General features: G+C 43.2%; 1 protein-coding gene across 45 annotated transcripts in view; it reads right to left on the bottom strand.

The window, feature by feature from the left end:
- ANK3 (ankyrin 3) overlaps positions 1–18,829 on the bottom strand; it is a 339,367-nt gene that overhangs the window by 4,390 nt on the left and 316,148 nt on the right. For 24 of the 45 annotated variants that reach the window (XM_038140071.1, XM_038140074.1, XM_038140073.1 and 21 more), the window contains 6 exons: positions 16,297–16,969; positions 14,040–14,418; positions 10,245–10,343; positions 2,127–2,210; positions 1,945–2,004; positions 63–155 (listed from right to left, as the gene is read on the bottom strand). In XM_038140071.1, coding sequence (XP_037995999.1) covers positions 87–155; positions 1,945–2,004; positions 2,127–2,210; positions 10,245–10,343; positions 14,040–14,418; positions 16,297–16,969 — 1,364 coding nt within the window. In that variant the 3' untranslated portion in view covers positions 63–86. The other 21 variants (XM_038140069.1, XM_038140088.1, XM_038140089.1 and 18 more) reach the window with 9 other exon arrangements.

Here is an 18,829-nt window from a genome sequence, read left to right as displayed (position 1 = left end):
CAGGTGCTGTTCCCCATGCTGGCAAAAGCTTTCAACAAGGGAAGAAAATTGATCACACCGACCGTTCAGTGGTTGGCTTTCAGCTTTCATGAGTAACTTTTCTTCTCCACGTGTCTGACTTCTTTCTTTGTCTTAACCTTATAAGCTTCTCCCTGCTTTAAAGGAAAAGTATAAACATTAACACAAGTCTGCAGAGAGCACTCGTAATTGTAAACCAGCTTCCAAAACAGGATACACATTTTGCTGTAACAGGATAAGTAAAAAGCAGTTAAATCACATTAACACTTCATTTCAAAGATACACACAATCTATTTATCCACTCTGCTGAGCTGCAAAAGCACAGGTCTGAAATATCATCTTCAAGTAGAAAACACAGCTCTACAATTTCAGCCTGACCCCTGGGTTGCAGTGCCCAGCTGGCAGTCGGTCCTTGGCAGAGCCCCTGCTGCAAACTGCAGCGGGAGCCAGTGCCACTGACAGGGAACAATCCCCTTTCCCAGCTGTCCTCCTGGTCAGCCAAACTGGTGGGCATTCCCAACAGCAGAGGCTGCGGCTGCTCTTGTGATGTTTCACAACATCTGTGCTTTAAAGTGAGCCGGTTAGTAATGGAATAAAGGGAAGAGGAAGAAAGCCAGCAAAAACCACCACTGAAGCAGCACAGAAGTAAAACCAATGACAGTGACAAGCAGTGCAGGTTTCAGCGTCTTTAAAACAGCAAACCCCAAAATAAAGTTCATCTTTGCTCATTAAAAGTAGCTCAATAATCATCTAAAAATAAATTCTCCAGTCACAAGCCTCATTCACATCAGAGAAAGGCATCTGTTTATGTGTGGCTATGGGCAGAATTTACCCCTCAGGTGATCTGCATTGATGTATTTGTAACTATTTGTAGTTTCCAAATAATCTAATCTGGTGCAGCAAATTGAAAATGTTTACCCCTTGCTGGGCAGGATTTTTTTTCCTTCATGAACAACTAGGAAAGAGGAAATGGAAATAAGTTTGTTTCCATTCTCTTATTTCTGTGACTTTTTTTCTTTTTCTTTTTTTTTTTTAATTGCCAGAAAAGAAAGGGTATTCATTATCTTCCTTTCTGAATCTGTTTTCACTCAGACAAGAATTTCATTAGCCCCAGTGACAGTTTTACTCAAGCAGAGATGTCTGAGGGCCATGTGCTGGGGAAGAAGGCACGAGCTCCTCTGAAGCCATTTGTTTCCAGAGGCAATGCCCATTTCCCCAAGGCCTCCTGGGGACAGATGACAGCTGAGGCACAGCCTGCCCACTCCTGCCCCTGTCACTGAAGCACTTCCCAAGAGGGGCTGGGGTGTGCTGGCACACAAGAGTCTTACTCTTCCCACTGTCAGGGTGACAAAGCTGGCCATAGTCCGGGCCTGCAGAAGGCTTTCAATTTTGATCACCAGGGACAAAATCCTGTCTTGGTGCTTGCTTGTAAAGGATACCATTGCTTGGGTATGTTGTCATTGACCTGAATCCTGCAAACCCTCAGTCACCAGCACCAGGGCTATCACACCAAGGTGAGTGAGAGGCCACTGGGATCGGACTGCAGCTCATTCCTTTGGGCTGGTGGAAAAGCCACACAATCCACCTACAGCTGTAAGGCACAGATTCTGCAAGGGCTTAACCAAACACACAGACACGGCTCAACTTGATGGCACAAAGCAGGCTTGGCTAAGCATGGCTTAGACCTGCTGCCCATTTTACAGAAACAGACCCTGATGCCCTGTGCCGACAGAATTCAGCCAGGCCCCCCTGACGCCGCCCCTGCCCCGTGATCCCGACACACAACTTGCCAATAACTGCAAGCACTGCACTTCTTGCCAAGGCTTCTTGTTAAATGCAAACCTCCAGCCCTTTAGCAGCACTTTCTAGCAGTCAACACAACCCTCTGCGCCTACTGTTATTTCCTGGTAGTCCCCGTTGCATTACCATTTCACCAACTTTCCTCTCATGGGGGATAACAACACGTCTTACTACTTTCCGGGTGATCTGTGGGAAGCAATACATGAAAAGAATGGATTTTTTTTTTCCTAGATTCTAAAGGGGAAAAGCATGTTAAAAGAAGTTACTTGAATGCAAAGACTCAGAGCAATGATGTAATTCATGATTACTTTTCTCGTGATGACGTTGCCTTCTTCATCGGTAAACTGTTCCTCTGTTACAGATTCACCAGGAATGTTTTTTGCTTCCTCACCCTAAAGAACGTGTTATAAGATTAGCAATAGAGCCTATATTCTGTCAAACCCACACATATTTCCACACCAATCCAAGCAACAAGCACATGCTAGCTTCAACTTTATGTAACAGTTTGCTTTATGTCACACAAACTGTATGAAAGCCTCATTTATTTAGCAATGCTGATACCCGTGCATTTGTCCTACGAGATGTTTCCTTAAAGCCTGCAGGGAGCTTCTAGCACACTGCTCTTATTAACTAATGCATGTCAGGAACTCTCTGGGTAACAAAATCGAGTGGTCAGTCTGAGCCCTATGAGACACCCCTTAGGCTTTCACAGCTTCTCAGTGAAACTCAGCAGTGTTTCTGCTTTGGCACATGCAGAAACACGGTCAAACAAGGGGGAAATCTGGGACTTAAAAAGACAGCTCTGCCTATAGCTTGCTAAACACGAGGTCTTAAACACAAACACAGAAGACAGACAGGACTTCTCAGCACTTACAAAATGAAGGAAGTTATCTTACGTGACACTTTGCCCGGCACGGTGCCACCGTGGCGAGGAGCCTCGGCAGCCCGCTCCATGACTCACTGAGAGCAGCAGCACTCCAGCCATCACTTCTTGTAGCACCAGCAATTTATAGCACCAGTGTAAATAAATGTAAAAGCAATTTCCTAGCTGCTATGCCAGTGACTTAATTCCACTTAAAGGAATTATTGCTTAAATCATAAATAAATGACATTAGTTTAGAGTCTGAGCCCAGCTGGCAGTCATGAACTTATGTTCCAAAAGAGCTTTGCTAACTTTACCTCACAAAGTCATATTTCCAAACTTGGGTGCTGAAGCAAACACTGCTTTGATGCTTCAAAAATATCCATTGTTTGTGCTTATATCTTTCATACGAGAAAGGCAAACATAATGATACTGCAGCTGGCATACATATGAAAAATTTCCACTTGTAAATCAATAACCCAAACAAACAAAAAAATCCTTAAAACTTTTCTTCTCCCCTCACCCTCAACCCACTATGGAAAAATTACAAATAGAGGGAAGAAGCAGAAAGAAAACATTGTATAAAACATTTTATAACAATATTGACTACAAAAAAAACTATCTGAAAGGAGACTATTACAGCTTTTTTAATACTTTGATGTACTGAACAGCACAGGGCAAATACAGTTTCTATTTACTGTGGTCTATACACTACATAGTTGTCTGCATAAGCTCCTGGGACTGCTTTATAATAAACACAACAATCCATGTGTATTTTTTAAAAACAGTATTCCCTACTAATGCAGCTTTTTCAAGATGTACAATGCAACACTGGGATTGCATGCTATTTCTAAGCTCTAAGCAAAACAAACCTTTCCTTTTGTTTACAAGCCATTTGTGGTCTTTTCTAGCCAAGCCTTTCCCTTTTCCTCGCCTGGGGAGAAGGGCAGCAGGCAGGAGCCCGGGGGGAGTACTGCAGAGCAGAGCCCCTGGCCACTCAGTTTGTCATTCTTCACAAGTACAGAATTTCTGCTGGTTTCGAATTGAAAGCTGTACTGAAGTCACCACTTAAGCAATGGAATTCAGACACTTTACACATCTTTTTCCCCAGGCTTTCACAGACTGTTACCGAGCTGTACAACTCGCTGAACTTTGGTGCTCCAGGAAGCACTGCCAAGAGAAGGACAGGCTCCACAGCCAGGTGGGTTCCACTGCACAGGGACATAAGGATGAGGTCCTGGTGCTCCAGGAAGCACTGCTAAGAGAAGGACAGGCTCCACAGCCAGGTGGGTTCCACTGCACAAGGACATAAGGATGAGGTCCTGGTGCTCCAGGAAGCACTGCCAAGAGAAGGACAGACTCCACAGCCAGGTGGGTTCCACTGCACAGGGACATAAGGATGAGGTCCTGTGCCTGAGACACACCTAGCTGAGGTGCCTGGGCCAGGGAATGTTGGCATCCCTGCAAAAGCACAGCAGAACAAACAGCTACTGAGGCCTTCAGATGGAGCCTGAAAAATTCATCCCCCAGAAGGAGAAATGACACACCTGCCCAGGCACTGCACGGGCTCTGTGCAGGAGGAGGGAAGTGTGAGGCTGGTCCCTGCGGCGAGCAGGGCCCCAGCGGCAGCCGCTGCTTCCTTTCTCACGAGAAAGGGACGGGACTGCTGCCAGGCAGGGGCAGAGACTGGGCAACGGGTTTGGGAACTGAAACCTGTGGGCTTTCCTACTCACAAAGACATGGGAGGGGGAAAGACTGATTCTGGAGGCTTCACACTTCAATCAGATGCAGAGCAGACGGGGAACTAGACACACAGTTTCTTTCCTGGCCTTCCACGTGTGGGTTCAGAGACTCCCCAGTGGGCTCCAACACAGTACCCCAAGGAGCAGGAGGGAACCCTGGCACAGACATCCCTTGGAGCACAGAGGTATGGAAAGGTTCCTTCTCATGAGTAGGGTCTCCAAAGCCACTACAATAAAATCTATGAAAACCAGGAATAAAACAGCATGGCTAGTAGCAAGACTGCTACCAGTCACCAGATTATTTGGCACACCAACACCACTTTGATGTACTCGTTCTTTGACTCCTTACTGCAGCTATGAGCAAGTGAACAACCTTAAAACAACCTAGCAAGAATTACTGTGTTCTACTTCAAATGAAATGAAAAGTGTACTGCTGCACTGAAAGATGTCTCCTGGAAGAAAATGCAGTTTTAAAGGTGTGGTGAATCTTGGGTTTTAATTAGCTACATGCTCCTTTAAGCACAATTTAAGGATAAATGCTGTAAATACTCAGCAGTCAGTGTGCATGAAATCCAGCTTTCACAATTCTCTTGCTGCTGGGTAGTTAAACAAATTGCAGGAGGGCTCACAACTGGCAGGAGGTAGATCTGATTTACTGACTTTTCTAATCCTATGCAGTTATAAAGATGGATGTTTGCTAGGGAAAAAAAAAACCCTACCCACTGGCAGCTTTAGTTGCAAGAGCTCAAACCAACATTGGGTTAGAATGGCACATTAGATGACCTTGTCAACAAAAGCTGTTTTTAAACACAAAGCTGGTGCATCTGCGTCACAGCTAGAGAATAAAATTCTTTCCGCTGCATCATACTTATGTAGGCTTCATTTTACCCTTGACCAGTCAAAATCACTGTCACAATACCAAAAGCTTTAGAAAGGCAGGGAGAAAAGTTAATACCGTGATTACTGGAAGCCCAGTTATATCCCTGGGACTAAAGCATACAAAGGCTGCAGTCTGCAAGCCTCAGCTCCAGAACATGCCAGGAAGCTTTGCAAAGCAGAGTGCTTTAATGTCACCCTGCTGGCTGGAGTGTAGTCCTGCCAAAACCAGCTGGTATCCTCTCTCTGTTGCTCTCCAGGGCAGGAGAAGCAAAGAGCAGTTTCCTCAAAGTCTTCTCAAAGCCAGCTCCACTGATTTTCTTAACAGTTATTTGCAGATTATGGGTGTTCCCTGGGACCTTCAGATAAATGGAGTCATACAGTCAGTGCTGCAGTGTTGTGCCAAAGTTCACTGTAGATTTGTCAGAGCTCTGGTTTTCTTTCATGTTTGTTTTGTTACTAGAGGGATAATAGTCCCTTTTATTCCTCCCATACATCTAGTGTTGTTGAAACAGTGGAGAAAAAAGGTGCAGCTGGATGCATCTTACCGACATGGATAAAAAGGAATTTAAAAGCAGGAGGAAATAAGCAAGATGGAAAGACCCTAAATATTTAATTTTGCCAAAGACCAGAGGCGATGCCGCAGTGGGAACAGAAGCCGCACAGAGCGCTCAGACCTCTTCCCTCGCTGGCCTAAGCCAGCATCAGGACATAATCCCTTCAGCCCTGAGATCACATTCTTGTAATGCATGAGCAGCAGCTGCGCCTCAGTCTCCTTGGGGTCTCGAGCCTCTGTGGCAGCAGCAGGAGAAACAAACATCTTTCATTAAGGTCATTTTCATTAGTGAGTTCTGCCTGCTCAGGGAGACCTTGTTAATCAGATGCCACAACTCTCCGCCTGCGCCCATGCTGAGTGTGTAGTTGCTTGTTTGCAGATGTACTGCTAAAGCCACAGGAGGGGGAGAAAAATCCCAACAAAACAGGCAAGGCAAGGAGACCCGAGAGCAAACGGTGCTGCAAATGGGGCAGAGTGTAGTCCACTGCTGGGAGCTGGGGCATATGCCTGGTGCATGTGGCATGGAGGACGCACCTCAGAACAGCACGTGCAGTCTGGGGTTTGATTTACACCACATTATCTTACTGTGGCCAGCAGCTCCAACTCTCACTGGACAGGACAGGGAGAGGGCACTTACCTGCAGCTCTCCCAGCCAGACAGAGACTGCAGTGGAGATGCTGTGCCCAGCTGAATACACAAAAGGAAATGGTTCCCATTTTCCTCACACAGGGCACAGGCACTTAATTCTTATCACCTTCAGGATGGCCACATTTTATTTTCCATAAATAAGCTTCTCCTGTATAGCAAGACCATGGAAGCTGCTGGCTCTAGCTTTGGCTAACTGCTGCTCAGGCCACTTCTCCCATGCAGGCTGAACCAAACCCTCCATGATCAGTAAAGGGGAGTTTCATGGGGAAAAAATGCACAGAAAGGGACAAATCTTCAATAAAAATTGTCAAGAAATAGCAAAAGTACAAGATACTAAATTACCTCAGATTTTAACAACCACTGCTTAGAAATATATTTTACTTTCCATTACATTCTACCATAAACCTTTTGGCAAGAATCTTACTAAAACGGCTTTAGCCAAAAATTTGTATCCATGAAAGATTTAACAATCTCTGAAAAAGCATGAAAAATTGGACACTGATTCCTGCCATAGCTGAATAACAGGAGCTTTGGATCAGGCTTTGAATGTCTACATTGTGGCAAGCACTCTTATTTTTTCCCCTTGTGTGCTAATTGCTCGCATTCCTGCACTACCATAAACCCATTTCTTTTGCAATGCCCCATCCCATCAATCCACCATGTGAACACAAGAGGGGAAAGGAAGAAAAACAAAAACATCTGCACTACCTTGAGGTTAGAATAGGATCCTATTACATGTGGAAATGGGCATCAGTCCTTGCTTGTCTGGTTTTATGGGCTCAGCCCTCTGAAGTGCTAAATCCCATGGGAATGTGCTCTGGAGTACTGAGCACTTGACAGGACTCAGCTCTTGGACTGCTGGGAAAATACCTCCGTGGGAGAGAAAAGTCTTTCCCCATATTTGGGCCAGGAGAGAGAATTAAGGTATCAGTTAAATGGAAGCAATAGTGTTAGCAATACTGCAGAATGGCACGGAAAGGAAAAACAAGTTGGGAAAGAAGAGCAAAGGTAATGAAGCAATTCAGCCCTGACTGTACCTGTGGTGGCACATGGCAAAAACTTTTTTCCTTTTCCACAAGACTCAATTTATCCTCAAGGTTTCAGTGCCAGCAAACATTATGCCTGCTGGCTGTGTGAGTACCTCTGTTGCTTTAAATGCAACATGCAGGCAATAATGAACACCAGGAAGAGCAATTAATATTAGGAAAAAATTCTTCACTGTGAGGATGGTGAGACACTGGCACAGGCTGCCCAGAGAAGCTGTGGATGACCCATCCATGGAATGAATGTTCAAGGTCAGGCTGGATGGGGCTCTGAGCATCCTGGTCTACTGGTGGGTGTCCCTGCCCGTGGCACAGGGTTACAACTGGACAATCTTTACTGTCCCCTCCAACCCAAGCCATTCTATGATCCTATTAATAAAGGATACAGTAACACAGTTCCCACACGCAGTTCTGCTCAGTGGAGGCTCCAAGCACACCCTCATTCCCTGCCCCCTGCTGCTGGACATAAGCTGGGCACAGCACCCACTCTGCCAGGCACTGAGGCACTGCAGGTGAGACCCTGCTGCTCCTGGTCACTGCTCGGGGCCCTGCAGCAGCAGAGTGAGTTATTTTCCCTCTGCAGGCTGCAAGCATTGCTCCAGGCCTCTACATCCTGAGAGCTCTTCCCTGATGGAGGAGCTGTACCTCAGCTTGTGCATGCTCTCCCTGTGATTTCAGTTCATCCAAAGTGAACCTCTGCTCTTGGGAACATGCAGAAAAAAGTCCAGGTCCCTACCAATGTTAAATCCTGTTTTTTCCATTTCATACCACCATTTAATGAACTTTACATGACCAAAATGGCTGCTTCCACTACCAAATTCTTTCTCTAAAAGGCCTGATGATTGCTGCTTTCAAACTTTCTCTTGTTCTCTTTTGAGCTTGTCTTAAGATGCAGAGTGGGGGATAAAAAAAGAAGCTATAATTGATCAGAAAATAACCAAAGAATCACATGTGTTTTCTAATCAAGAGACAGGTACAGCTCCAATCCAGCTGAGATCAGACACGTTCCCAAGAGCGCGGGTTCAGCCGCCTCCACTCGCCACGCACACCCTTCCCACTGGGTCTGCACTAGCTGCAGATTCCAACACTAAATATGCTGCTTTCCACGGCTCTGTTAAAAGTTCTACCCCGAATTATACCACCACATTTAAAACCAATTTTCTGTGCCTTTCTCTAAACACAGGGGCTATAAGAGAGAGAGCAAGAGAAAGCTGCCTTTGACACGCTTTCCTCTTTTCTACTCCAACACTTCCTGACTGCAAACCAGTGGACACCAAAATAGTTCAGACATAAATTGGGTGGGGGCCCTTAGCCACAGGCCAACTATGCAGTCTTTGAATGTGCAGCACACTTTCACTCTGTGTGTTACCAGAGACTCCTGCAGCACTGGAGGGGCCTGCCCTGTTTGAAAACAGAAACCACATTCCTAAGCCTGAGCAGTCAGGGCTTATCTGCAGGGGGAATTACTGAGGAAGGGTTATACCCTGACAGGCCCAGGGCCTTTCAGGGAAGGCAGCAGGTTCTGCCTGGGGACATGGGGGATCAGACAAAACATTCATTTCTGCTGAGCTCAGTTTTGCCATTCCTGTCCTGTCCCCACGGGTATACTGAAGGAATTCATGGTGAATGCAGCCAGAAAAGTCACCCTTCCTCTTCTAAAAGCATCTGCACCTTGGACTCTTTGGCAGCTGTGCAGAGCAGCCTATCTGCCACCTACATTACACAAAAGGTGCAGTGCCTTTTGTGGTCTGCAGACTCCTCTCGACAAAGCATGCAAGCAACAGTGATATAGATATGTGCAATTGAAATGTCACAATTTACTCCTAAAGTAACAATTACAGCTTAGGCAAACTGCACTGGTGCTGTAATAGCACTAAGGTGCCCTGCTGGTTTTTGTCCGGGCTTGACTGCATGATTTTCTAGTAAGAATCTAATAAATCCTGTAAGTTACTGAGGAATTACATAATGGTTTATGTTAGAGACTTATTTTCTCATGCTCTATGCTGCAGGAAAATAATGTCATACTGTATGACCACACAAAAAAATATTGTAAGGGCAAATATAATTACTTATATGATTATACCATTGTTTTATCAGTATACACAGTATACTGTGCTGTAAACAAAGGCTGTAAATAAATATACTAAATAGTCTACTGAAGGCAATGCAAGGACTTTTATTAACTTCAGTAGATTTAAAATCAGGATCATCTGCTGCAGTGAGAAAGTTTTCCAGAACACATTAAGTGCTTAGGACCACAAGTTTCAACCAGAGTACGTGCCTCATACTTTCCTATATCCCACTCATATATTCCTGCAAATGTTTAACTTGTAACTCAGAATTTTTTAAAAACAACAGGAAATAAAAAAAAAGGAAATATTGTTACCCATTTTTCTCAGTGGCTCATATCTGCTCTAGGGGAGACCAACACGCTGCATCTAGCTGCAGCCTTTAAGATGCCATGCACAACAGTGGCAGTGAAGGACACAGCACTCCATGCAGCACAGTTTTCCAACAGAAGACACCCATAAACCTGTGTTAAAAGCAAGGAAAGGCAACCTAGCGCTGGGTTATCAATCCATACTGGCCATGGAAAGCACACTACCACAGGGGCTCCAGTATGCCAAAACTGGCATTCTGACACAGCAGACCAAACCCATCATGCCAACGTCACCTCAAGAAAGCAAATCACGAAGTACCTTCAGAATCAACCGCCGCCGGTAAACTCTCGTAGTAATTCTCTGCTCTTCACCTGAGCTTGAATCACTCTCAATCTCACTGTCACTGTCACTACATTCCTAATAAACGCAGTTTTAGTACATTTGAACAGCACGTTTGCAAGACAGAACATGCTGATCAGGACTGGGAGAAGAAAACAGAGGTTATCACGGACAGTGTTTTCCCTGCCCCTGTTATGTACATAATGACTCGCAGTTTCACTGCTGAAGTACATGATGGGAGGAGGCTTTTTTCCTCCTTGGCATGCTGTAACCTGATAATTACACCAGCTATGGAGTATCTCAGCAGCTCTCGAGTCTCAGAAAATGCTATTTGGATTGCATCTGACCTGTGAAATTTCAAAACCTTACGTAATTCTTTTAAATTTTATGTAAAAAAAACCCCATAACCTTGTCATAGCTCATAGATTTTTTTCCTCCTAAAAATTATTCTTTTAAACAAGTTTTATGGATTCACAAGGTATGGGAAGTGAATTTCCTAATAAAAAAAAAAGAAGACAGTCATACAGAAAGATTCAGTGGAGCACCTCCACACAGAACATTACAAAAAGGCCTTCTGACGAGCTCCATATAAATGGCTTTCCTGCTCAGTATTTATCTGCTTTTATAAGTGCAAAACTGCAGTGTGAAGCACAATCACTCTGCATTTTTCCAAGAAGGGAGCTGTTAGAACTCAGCTGGATGGGCACAGCCCTGAGCTGGTCTCAGCCTGACAGGTATTGCAGCTACACACAGGTGTTACTCTCTCCTGGCACCCTCTGCCAGCCCCGGTGCTTTCCCCTCCAAAACCCAACGAGCTCGGCTTTGGTGCTGAGCAGCTCCGTGTGCACATGCTGGACAAAGGGCTTCCCACCTCTGTGTGTGACAGATGTAGGGCACAGACCCTCTTCCCATGATATTCAGCTGGATATCAACCTTCCTGAACCCCTTCCTGAACAGAGAAATTTGAAAATTTCCTCTATGTTTTACCCAATGACAGCTCCAAACTGATTTTAAAATCATGGATAGTGGATATTGTGAACTGCATATCTATTTCTCCATCTGAATCTGGCCCAAGACATCCAAAACAAGAAGCAATTCTCAGAAATTATGTGCAAAATAAGAGTGGGCATAGGTGGGTGGAGGAGAAGAAGAACTATGTAACAAAAAGCATTTAGGGCAGGATGACAGAATTCATCTGCAGTCCTCTGGCACTAGTCAAATATAGATACAAAAAATTGTAAGCCAATCCTCTCCTGAAGAAGTAACAAGAAAGCAGAAGATTTCCAGAGGGCATGAAAGCTTTAGAGGAGGAGTTATTTTTAATAAACAGCTTTAAGTGGTTTATTTGTGATGGAATTCTGACACTGAGAGTCACCTTGACCATGTGCTGGACATCATCCTCTTTGGAACAACAGAGCAACTGAGCTGTGTTCTTCTCATTTATAAAGCTCACTGGAATCTGATGCTTGAGCATTTGTAGAGAATTACATGACCTACACCATTACTGCAATGCTTTTGTAAATGTTTATGTGGACTTGGAATGAGGCCAAGGATTCATTTCATCCACGTCACCAGGCGTCAGACCAGTACCAGTCTGAGTTTCATCTCTTGGTGCAAACTCTGTGCCAAAACACTGCTGCAGCCCTTCTCCTGCAGATGGGGGACTATTGCTTCCTGGCTCTTTCCAAATGGGTCACAGATAAAAATATCTTACTTTGGCAAGTAGTTTTAGTTTGTTCCCACTTTCTCTCCACAGAAGTAAATCTGTTTCTTCCATACTTTTCTCTTTATGGAGCATTTCTGAAGAATGCCTTGCAGAAAAGACTGCAGTAGAAATTTTCTTTCTGTTTTCATGATAGCACGTGAAGCAACTCACCATGAATTGGACTGCATTAGTAATTAAACTTATTGAATTCAAATTAGATTAGAATGCATTATTGAAAAAATATCAACAAGATAATAGAAGCGTTCATGTCATTCTAACAGATGCTAGTTTCTTACCCATTCAGGCTTTGTGAGAGACCCACATTTTGAAATGACATTATTTTCTGATACCAGTTTATTCAAAGATCATGCCTATAAAAAGACTTGTCATTTAGTAAATAAGATTATCAGCCTTCACCAATAAAGCAAAGCAGTGCAGAGAGCACGCCTAAGAAAAGCACTTGCTTATTCTTCTCAATCCAGATGGGATATCCAACAGTAAAGAGCACACAAAAGTGGGTGACAACTTCTCTTCCCACTGATGGGAATGCAGAGGGGGAAGTGCAGCATGTCAGCACACCCTCAGCACATTACAGCGTGCATCGACACTCCTGCATTTAATCAGAGCATGGCACCACCAGACTGAGCTCTGCCCCAAAGCCTACAAACACTGAGGAACGCTGCCATCTGCCTTTAACTGCCTTTGAAGAAGCAAAGGCTTTTACATTTTTTAAGTATTCCAGTAATTAGCAAACATTAGGAAAGATCTTACTGTGTCACGAACTAATAACAAGATAATAACAATCATATGCTGCATAACTGCTGAAACTGATTATGTTACCATCTAATAAAAGAATTCTTGGTTGTATAATCGAAAGAATAGCTTTAAACGAACTAATTTAAACCTGAGTGATTTACTGCAGCTCACCACAGCCAACATTTTTATTGCGCTACAATTAAAAAAAAAACAACTATATCATGTAGAAACAATTCTACTGAAATATCTTGCTTCCAAAAGTTATAATCTCCTCCTCTATTATACCCAAGAAAAGACAATCTCAGCAGAGAGAGGAATGTAGAAGAAACTCTGCAATTCCCCTTTTTAGCCTGGTTCCCTGCTGGCCCTGAAGTTTATTCCGTGGCAATCCTCCCACTGCTGGGGTGTGAGGTGCACGCAGCTCCTGGACTACAAACCATTCTTTGAGTCAACTTTCCTTCTAAGCTTCTGGTAAATAAATAGAAGCAACTGAGAAAGCTATCAAAATCTTTATTTTCAGAAAGTAACTTATAACTGGGGTTCTGCAGTTAAGGGTGTACGAGTCAGGCAGGGTAGAAAGGAAGGGGAGCCCCTCGGCAGCATTTTAAGGAGGAAGAATCACCACCTGGAAAAACGCTTTACACATTTAGAAATCTTTTGATTTGTCTTGGCTAGATGGACTCTGAAGTTGGTATGAACAAGGGCATGAAAAAACAAATATAAGGAGGAGATTAAATATCACCCCAAATCTTTTTTTTTGCAAATTAACAGAGTGAAAAAAAATGCAGGTAGTTTTGGGGAAAAAGAGTGGGACAGAGCCTGAAGGGTCCCTATATGTCTTTGCTCCTATAATTTGCTTCAATGTCACAGGAAGAGTGGGAAACCAGTGGCAACACCTTAGTGGGAACAGATGGATGACAGCTGAGCTGTTTGGCACAGTTAGCACAGGTGGTATGTCATAGCAGGGAAGGGGCTGTCCCCCAGCGATGCGGGACAGCGCTCCCAGAAGCTGCTCCAACCTCTTCCAGGGCTCAGGGCCAGGCAGGGAGGGGATTATGCAGCCCTTCTTGGCTCCCCTGCCTATCCTGACTCCACCCCATTCTATTCACAACACAAATAAAAATTTCCAGTATTTTTCTCCATTCCATTTTTCTCAATTCAGTGTTAAACTGAAAAGGCATAAAGAAGGATAAGGAAAAAAACCCCTAACCCTGTCACAAACAGCACTGCAAGTCGCACAAAAAAATTTGTCAACCAATATGTCAAGCAACAGGGACTCCTCACACTGCTAATTATTACAGGACATACTGTACCTTCTGTTCAGACATTACTGCTCCCTCCTCCTCTTGGATGCTTGTTCTTGGCTTGCCATCCTCAGAAGTACTCCAGCCCATCTTCTTCACACTGACAGGCACAGATGTTTTGCTGCCTTCTGTTGTTGGCTTGCTGGTCTCTTCCAAAGATTTCTGATATGCTGTTGATGATAATGTTTGCTCATCAGTACCAGTTGAGATCTGAGACTTTGTTTTCAGGGTTTCTTTGTCACTGTGTTTTCCCACATCATTTAAAGCTTCCTGGATGTAGGATTTAGTTTTTGCCTCTGATGTGGACTCGGATAGGCTTCCATTTGTTTCTGGCTTCCCTGCTTCTCCTTTGACGTATGAGGTAACAGAATCCCGACATTGGTCCGAACTACAAGAAAAAGAGAAAGGAGTAGACAGCTGTTCATGGCTTAAAGCACAGGCAGAAGGGCAAAGCACCAAGCCTCTTACTGAGCCTTCCGTCTGAGCCCATACATTTCACACAGAGAAAAGTAAAATTTTAGATTCCACTTGCAGACATCAATCCATTTAACAACCTTGTCTTCCGCATCATGGCATCATTTCAGAAGCAATGAAAATACGGTGGACACTGGAAACAAGGCCAAATGTTTTATGTTAATCGCCTTCCACTTGGTGGAGGGGAGTAAAAAGAGAAAAAAAGTACACAAAAACTACCAGTTCTCTTGTATAATCATGAGCTAAAGCCTCAAGACACCTATTTTTAAACCACTCTCTAATCAAAGAGGTGATGAAAGTATCTGGTACAAAGCAATTACCAGTTATTTTTCCCCCAAAGTACAATTTCTGTACTCCAGATAGGTCTTGCCTTTTAAAAAATCTGTGAATAAGTCCTTAGATACTGCAGAGTCTCAATAATACACAGAGCCAAAGGCAAGGGAGGTTACAAAAAGATAGAAAGCTGACCAAAATTTTGTGCCAGATTACCTATGAGAGGTTTCACCTGCACTTCTAATAAACAGGTTTATTTTCCCTTGTCTTTTTGCTCACTTTCTGTTAAAAACGATGACTGTGTAATGCTGACATATGAAAATATGCCAGCTGATTGCCAGCAAAGCTCTTACAAAAGACAGCAAAGGGAATTCATCTAGCTAGAAATTGATATCTTCTTAAGGAAGCTTTTTACTTCCAGAAGTGATCTATTTCACTAATTTAACACAATATAAAATGTGGAATAACACCACTTGCTTAACAACAGGAACCACATCAGTAGTTCAAGTGCTTTACAGTATTGAATGACAATGAATTTGCTGAAATCAATGACCAAATTCCCCCTAGACTTGATAAGAGAGCATCTAATGCTACCTTGAACCTTAAAACATCCTGAGTCAAAGATGCAGAGGATGTAAACTGCTGGCAGAGAAACGATCACTGTGCATATAATCATTCTGTGCTGATTTATAGCTACTGCAGACCTGGCTCCTTCAATTGGTGATCACAGGAACCCCTTGCCCAGGGGGCACCAGTAGGGCTGAACAGCACAACACATATTGTCAATGCTGAAGGGGCAGGCTGGAAAAGCTCGTACAAGAGAAATGCACTGAGGATAAACATATAGAAAGCATCCCTCTCAGCAGGTCATTATGTCAAAGATAAGTGGAGCCTGGGAGAGTGCAGCACATACATCCCCTCTCCTTCCTCTGAAGCCACTGCTGGGAGACAACACACAGGAGTAGGTGGGTTTGGTACCACCACCCTTACCTTCTTATGCCTCACAACTCGTCTTTTAAAAAATCTAGTAAATTAGCACGACATAATACGCTTGAAGTGTTATAAAAAGTGACAATTCAAAAATTGGCTTATGGGAAATGTAACAATTATCTGGGGGAAGGCAAAGAGATGCAAATGGAAAGGATGACTGCTATAAAGGTGCTCAAAAATAAGAGTAATGTAGTATCCTGGTTTCAGATAACGTTCTTGATTCCAGCTACATCTGCGTACCACTGAGATGAATTAGAAATAGAAATACACAAGATAAAGAACGTGAAAAGAAATATTACCTGCTAAAGATAACATGAAGTACTTCCCAAATGCCTATATCGAGAATGAAACCTGACAAATACACATTTTTAAAGACAAATATATCCGAGGCCAAATCAAGTTTTTCTTTTAAATGTATACATGAGCATACAGAGATGCTCTCACAGAGCAGAGAACAGCAGCCCGTGCAGTGCTGCTGGTGGCCATGGGCAGCCTGCTGACACGCACACTGCAGTGCAGCGGGGCTCACCTCTCATCCAAGCGATCCAGCAGGCTGCCGCCTATCCTGCGTCCCGACGTCGGCGCCTCGGAGATGCTGGAGGAGTCAGGCTGCCAACCTGTAATTGAAGACATTTCGCGTTCTGCTTGTTGAACACCTTTAAGAATTGACCATACTCTTTCTTCCATCATCTCCTCAGACTCAGCTCCTTCTTCCAGATGAATGTCCTCAAACAGAGACTTAAACTTTTCTGCCGTCATCTCCTCATCAGTACCAGACTTTTCTCTCTCAGGCTGTTCAGTCCTCACTCCTCTTTTACTAGTCTCTTCGCTCTGCCTTTGTTTAGCATCTCTGGATATCCCGCCATAACTACCGAGATACCGCGGAAAATCTTTAAGGTCCACTTCCTCCAAGTGGCTCTCGCCTATGGAAATATCTTTAGGTGTTCCTTCTCTAGGCACTGAGAAATCAACTTTGCTGTCATCCAGTGAAGTGTCCTCTTCAGTCACCACTGGCGGTGCTGCTGCTGTACCATCTACGTGTCCCTGGGAGGTCACTACCACGTCACTCAGTCTACTGGGAGTTCTAAGGGGTGACTCTAGGCTAGAGGTGTCGCTAAGGAAATCGTCCTGGTGCAAAGGGGTGGGCGGCACGAAGCGCAACCCAGTGGGAGTTTCCAGTTCCACTTGGATGGAGGGATAACCTAAGGAAGACAGCACATTTGGACTGACTGGGATGAAACGTGGAGCAACAAATAAGCAAATGCCAAATGATTCATGGGTTACATAAAGTATGAAACACACAAGGAGGTGCAGGTGTATAAGAACCAATGCAGTTCTGATAGGTTTTGTTACTTTGTCCTAAAAAGATGGAACAAAGAATGAGTACTGCCAGTGAATATTACAGTGGAGCCAGTACTTCTGACTATTTTTTAATAGTCTGTAAAGTTTTCAGCAATTGCTTGTGCAGCCATTTTAAACATTTTCAAGCTATAGCAGATTGTCTTATGGGCATGCAATAAATCAGATGTGGACAAGGGTGGTTGTCCCTTTACACACAAGACAATCTCTTGCAGTCATATTGTGTAAATCTTTATTTCCAAGTTTTTATTTATTTTTTTTTAATTTGGAAGTTCAATGAACATTTTTAAAGACAGCAGTAGATCATAACATAGGACAGCCACTTTTTTGTCAGTAGGTATTCTTTCTAAAACAGGTCCACATTTTTAATATGCTTTTATATAAAAATACACAATACCAGAAATACAGTGTTACTAGCATATACCTCCAATTTAACCACAGAGTACAAGAATGGACTAGTTGAGGAATGAAGAACAGAAATGGATCCTAATGAGGATACTAAAAGATAGTAGATCTAAGTACACAGCAGGATAAAAAAAACTAAAGTAAGGAAGTTAACAAAGGGATAAAAGAACAAACAAGGGAGAGCTATATGAATATTTCAGGTACAGTGAAGTTATTCGGGTGAGAGGACTGTGGTGAGTAAGGAGATCTTGGTGATCTTGAAGACTGAGGTGATCTTGGTGACATTGGTACAATCAGATACACTGATCAAATAAAGAGAAAAGAAAAATTGATGAAAAACATAAAAAAAAAACCATACAAAAGGATTTAACTGAATATACACATAAAAAATGGCAACAAAACCTTAAGTTCGCATTCTGGCAAATGAGGTTGGGCAACCTAGGAAAGGAAAAAACACATGCTGTGGGGTTAACTGGACATTGTGCTGCCTGCAAGGGGAGGTGCATCAACAGGGCTTGGGGCTTTGTTTCCTGAACCAGCTGAGAGAAAGGCAAAGGAGGTCTGGTCTTGGTGAGGAAAGGAAGCTTGAGGAAGGTTCAGAGAAGAGGAGAGACACAAAGCAACTGCAGAGAAGCGCTTTTTTCATAAAAACATTGATGCTACTATTAAAAGGCTCATGCAACATTTCAAGAGAAACTTTCTTAAAATGTCAACAGAAAACTATTTCTGTAGTGCAATGATTCAATGACCAGCAATGCTGCTCAATAATGGAGGTACACTGAGCTCAAACACTCTGAAGAAAAAAAAATCTTACTAAAATACAGAGAAAGCCAAAACATAATTGAACAAATTACAAAAACCAAAAGACATATTACTTACAAAAAAAAAATCTTATTTAAGGAGCTACTTATAATACAAGCAAATAAAATCAAAGTAATAATCCAGTGCCTGTTATCTAACATTTGAAACAAGAAAAAGTCAACATTTAGCATCTTCAATATACTGATAAATAAAACGCACTTCCATGGAAATTTTGTTTTACAAGGAGAATTTCATTTTTGCTTTTAATCTGACACAAATTTAACCTGCACAGCTCTGCTTTCAGTTGATACAGCTTCCATGAGGAAATTATTACACAACTTTACCCATTAGCAGACTGAAAAATATATTCACTCATGCACTAAAAAACCATTTTCTTATTTTTCTACTGCCATTGGAGAAATGGTCCAAGTGAAAATCATAGAGCAATCGACATTCACAGGTCTCAAAGAGGCTTGGCAGTAAATTGCACATTAATT

The sequence above is a fragment of the Motacilla alba genome, chromosome 6 (genome assembly GCF_015832195.1).
Source record: "Motacilla alba alba isolate MOTALB_02 chromosome 6, Motacilla_alba_V1.0_pri, whole genome shotgun sequence".
Classification (NCBI taxonomy): domain Eukaryota; kingdom Metazoa; phylum Chordata; class Aves; order Passeriformes; family Motacillidae; genus Motacilla; species Motacilla alba.
The sequence above is the reverse complement of the archived record's forward strand: the minus strand, read 5'-3'. Positions and strand labels throughout refer to the sequence as shown.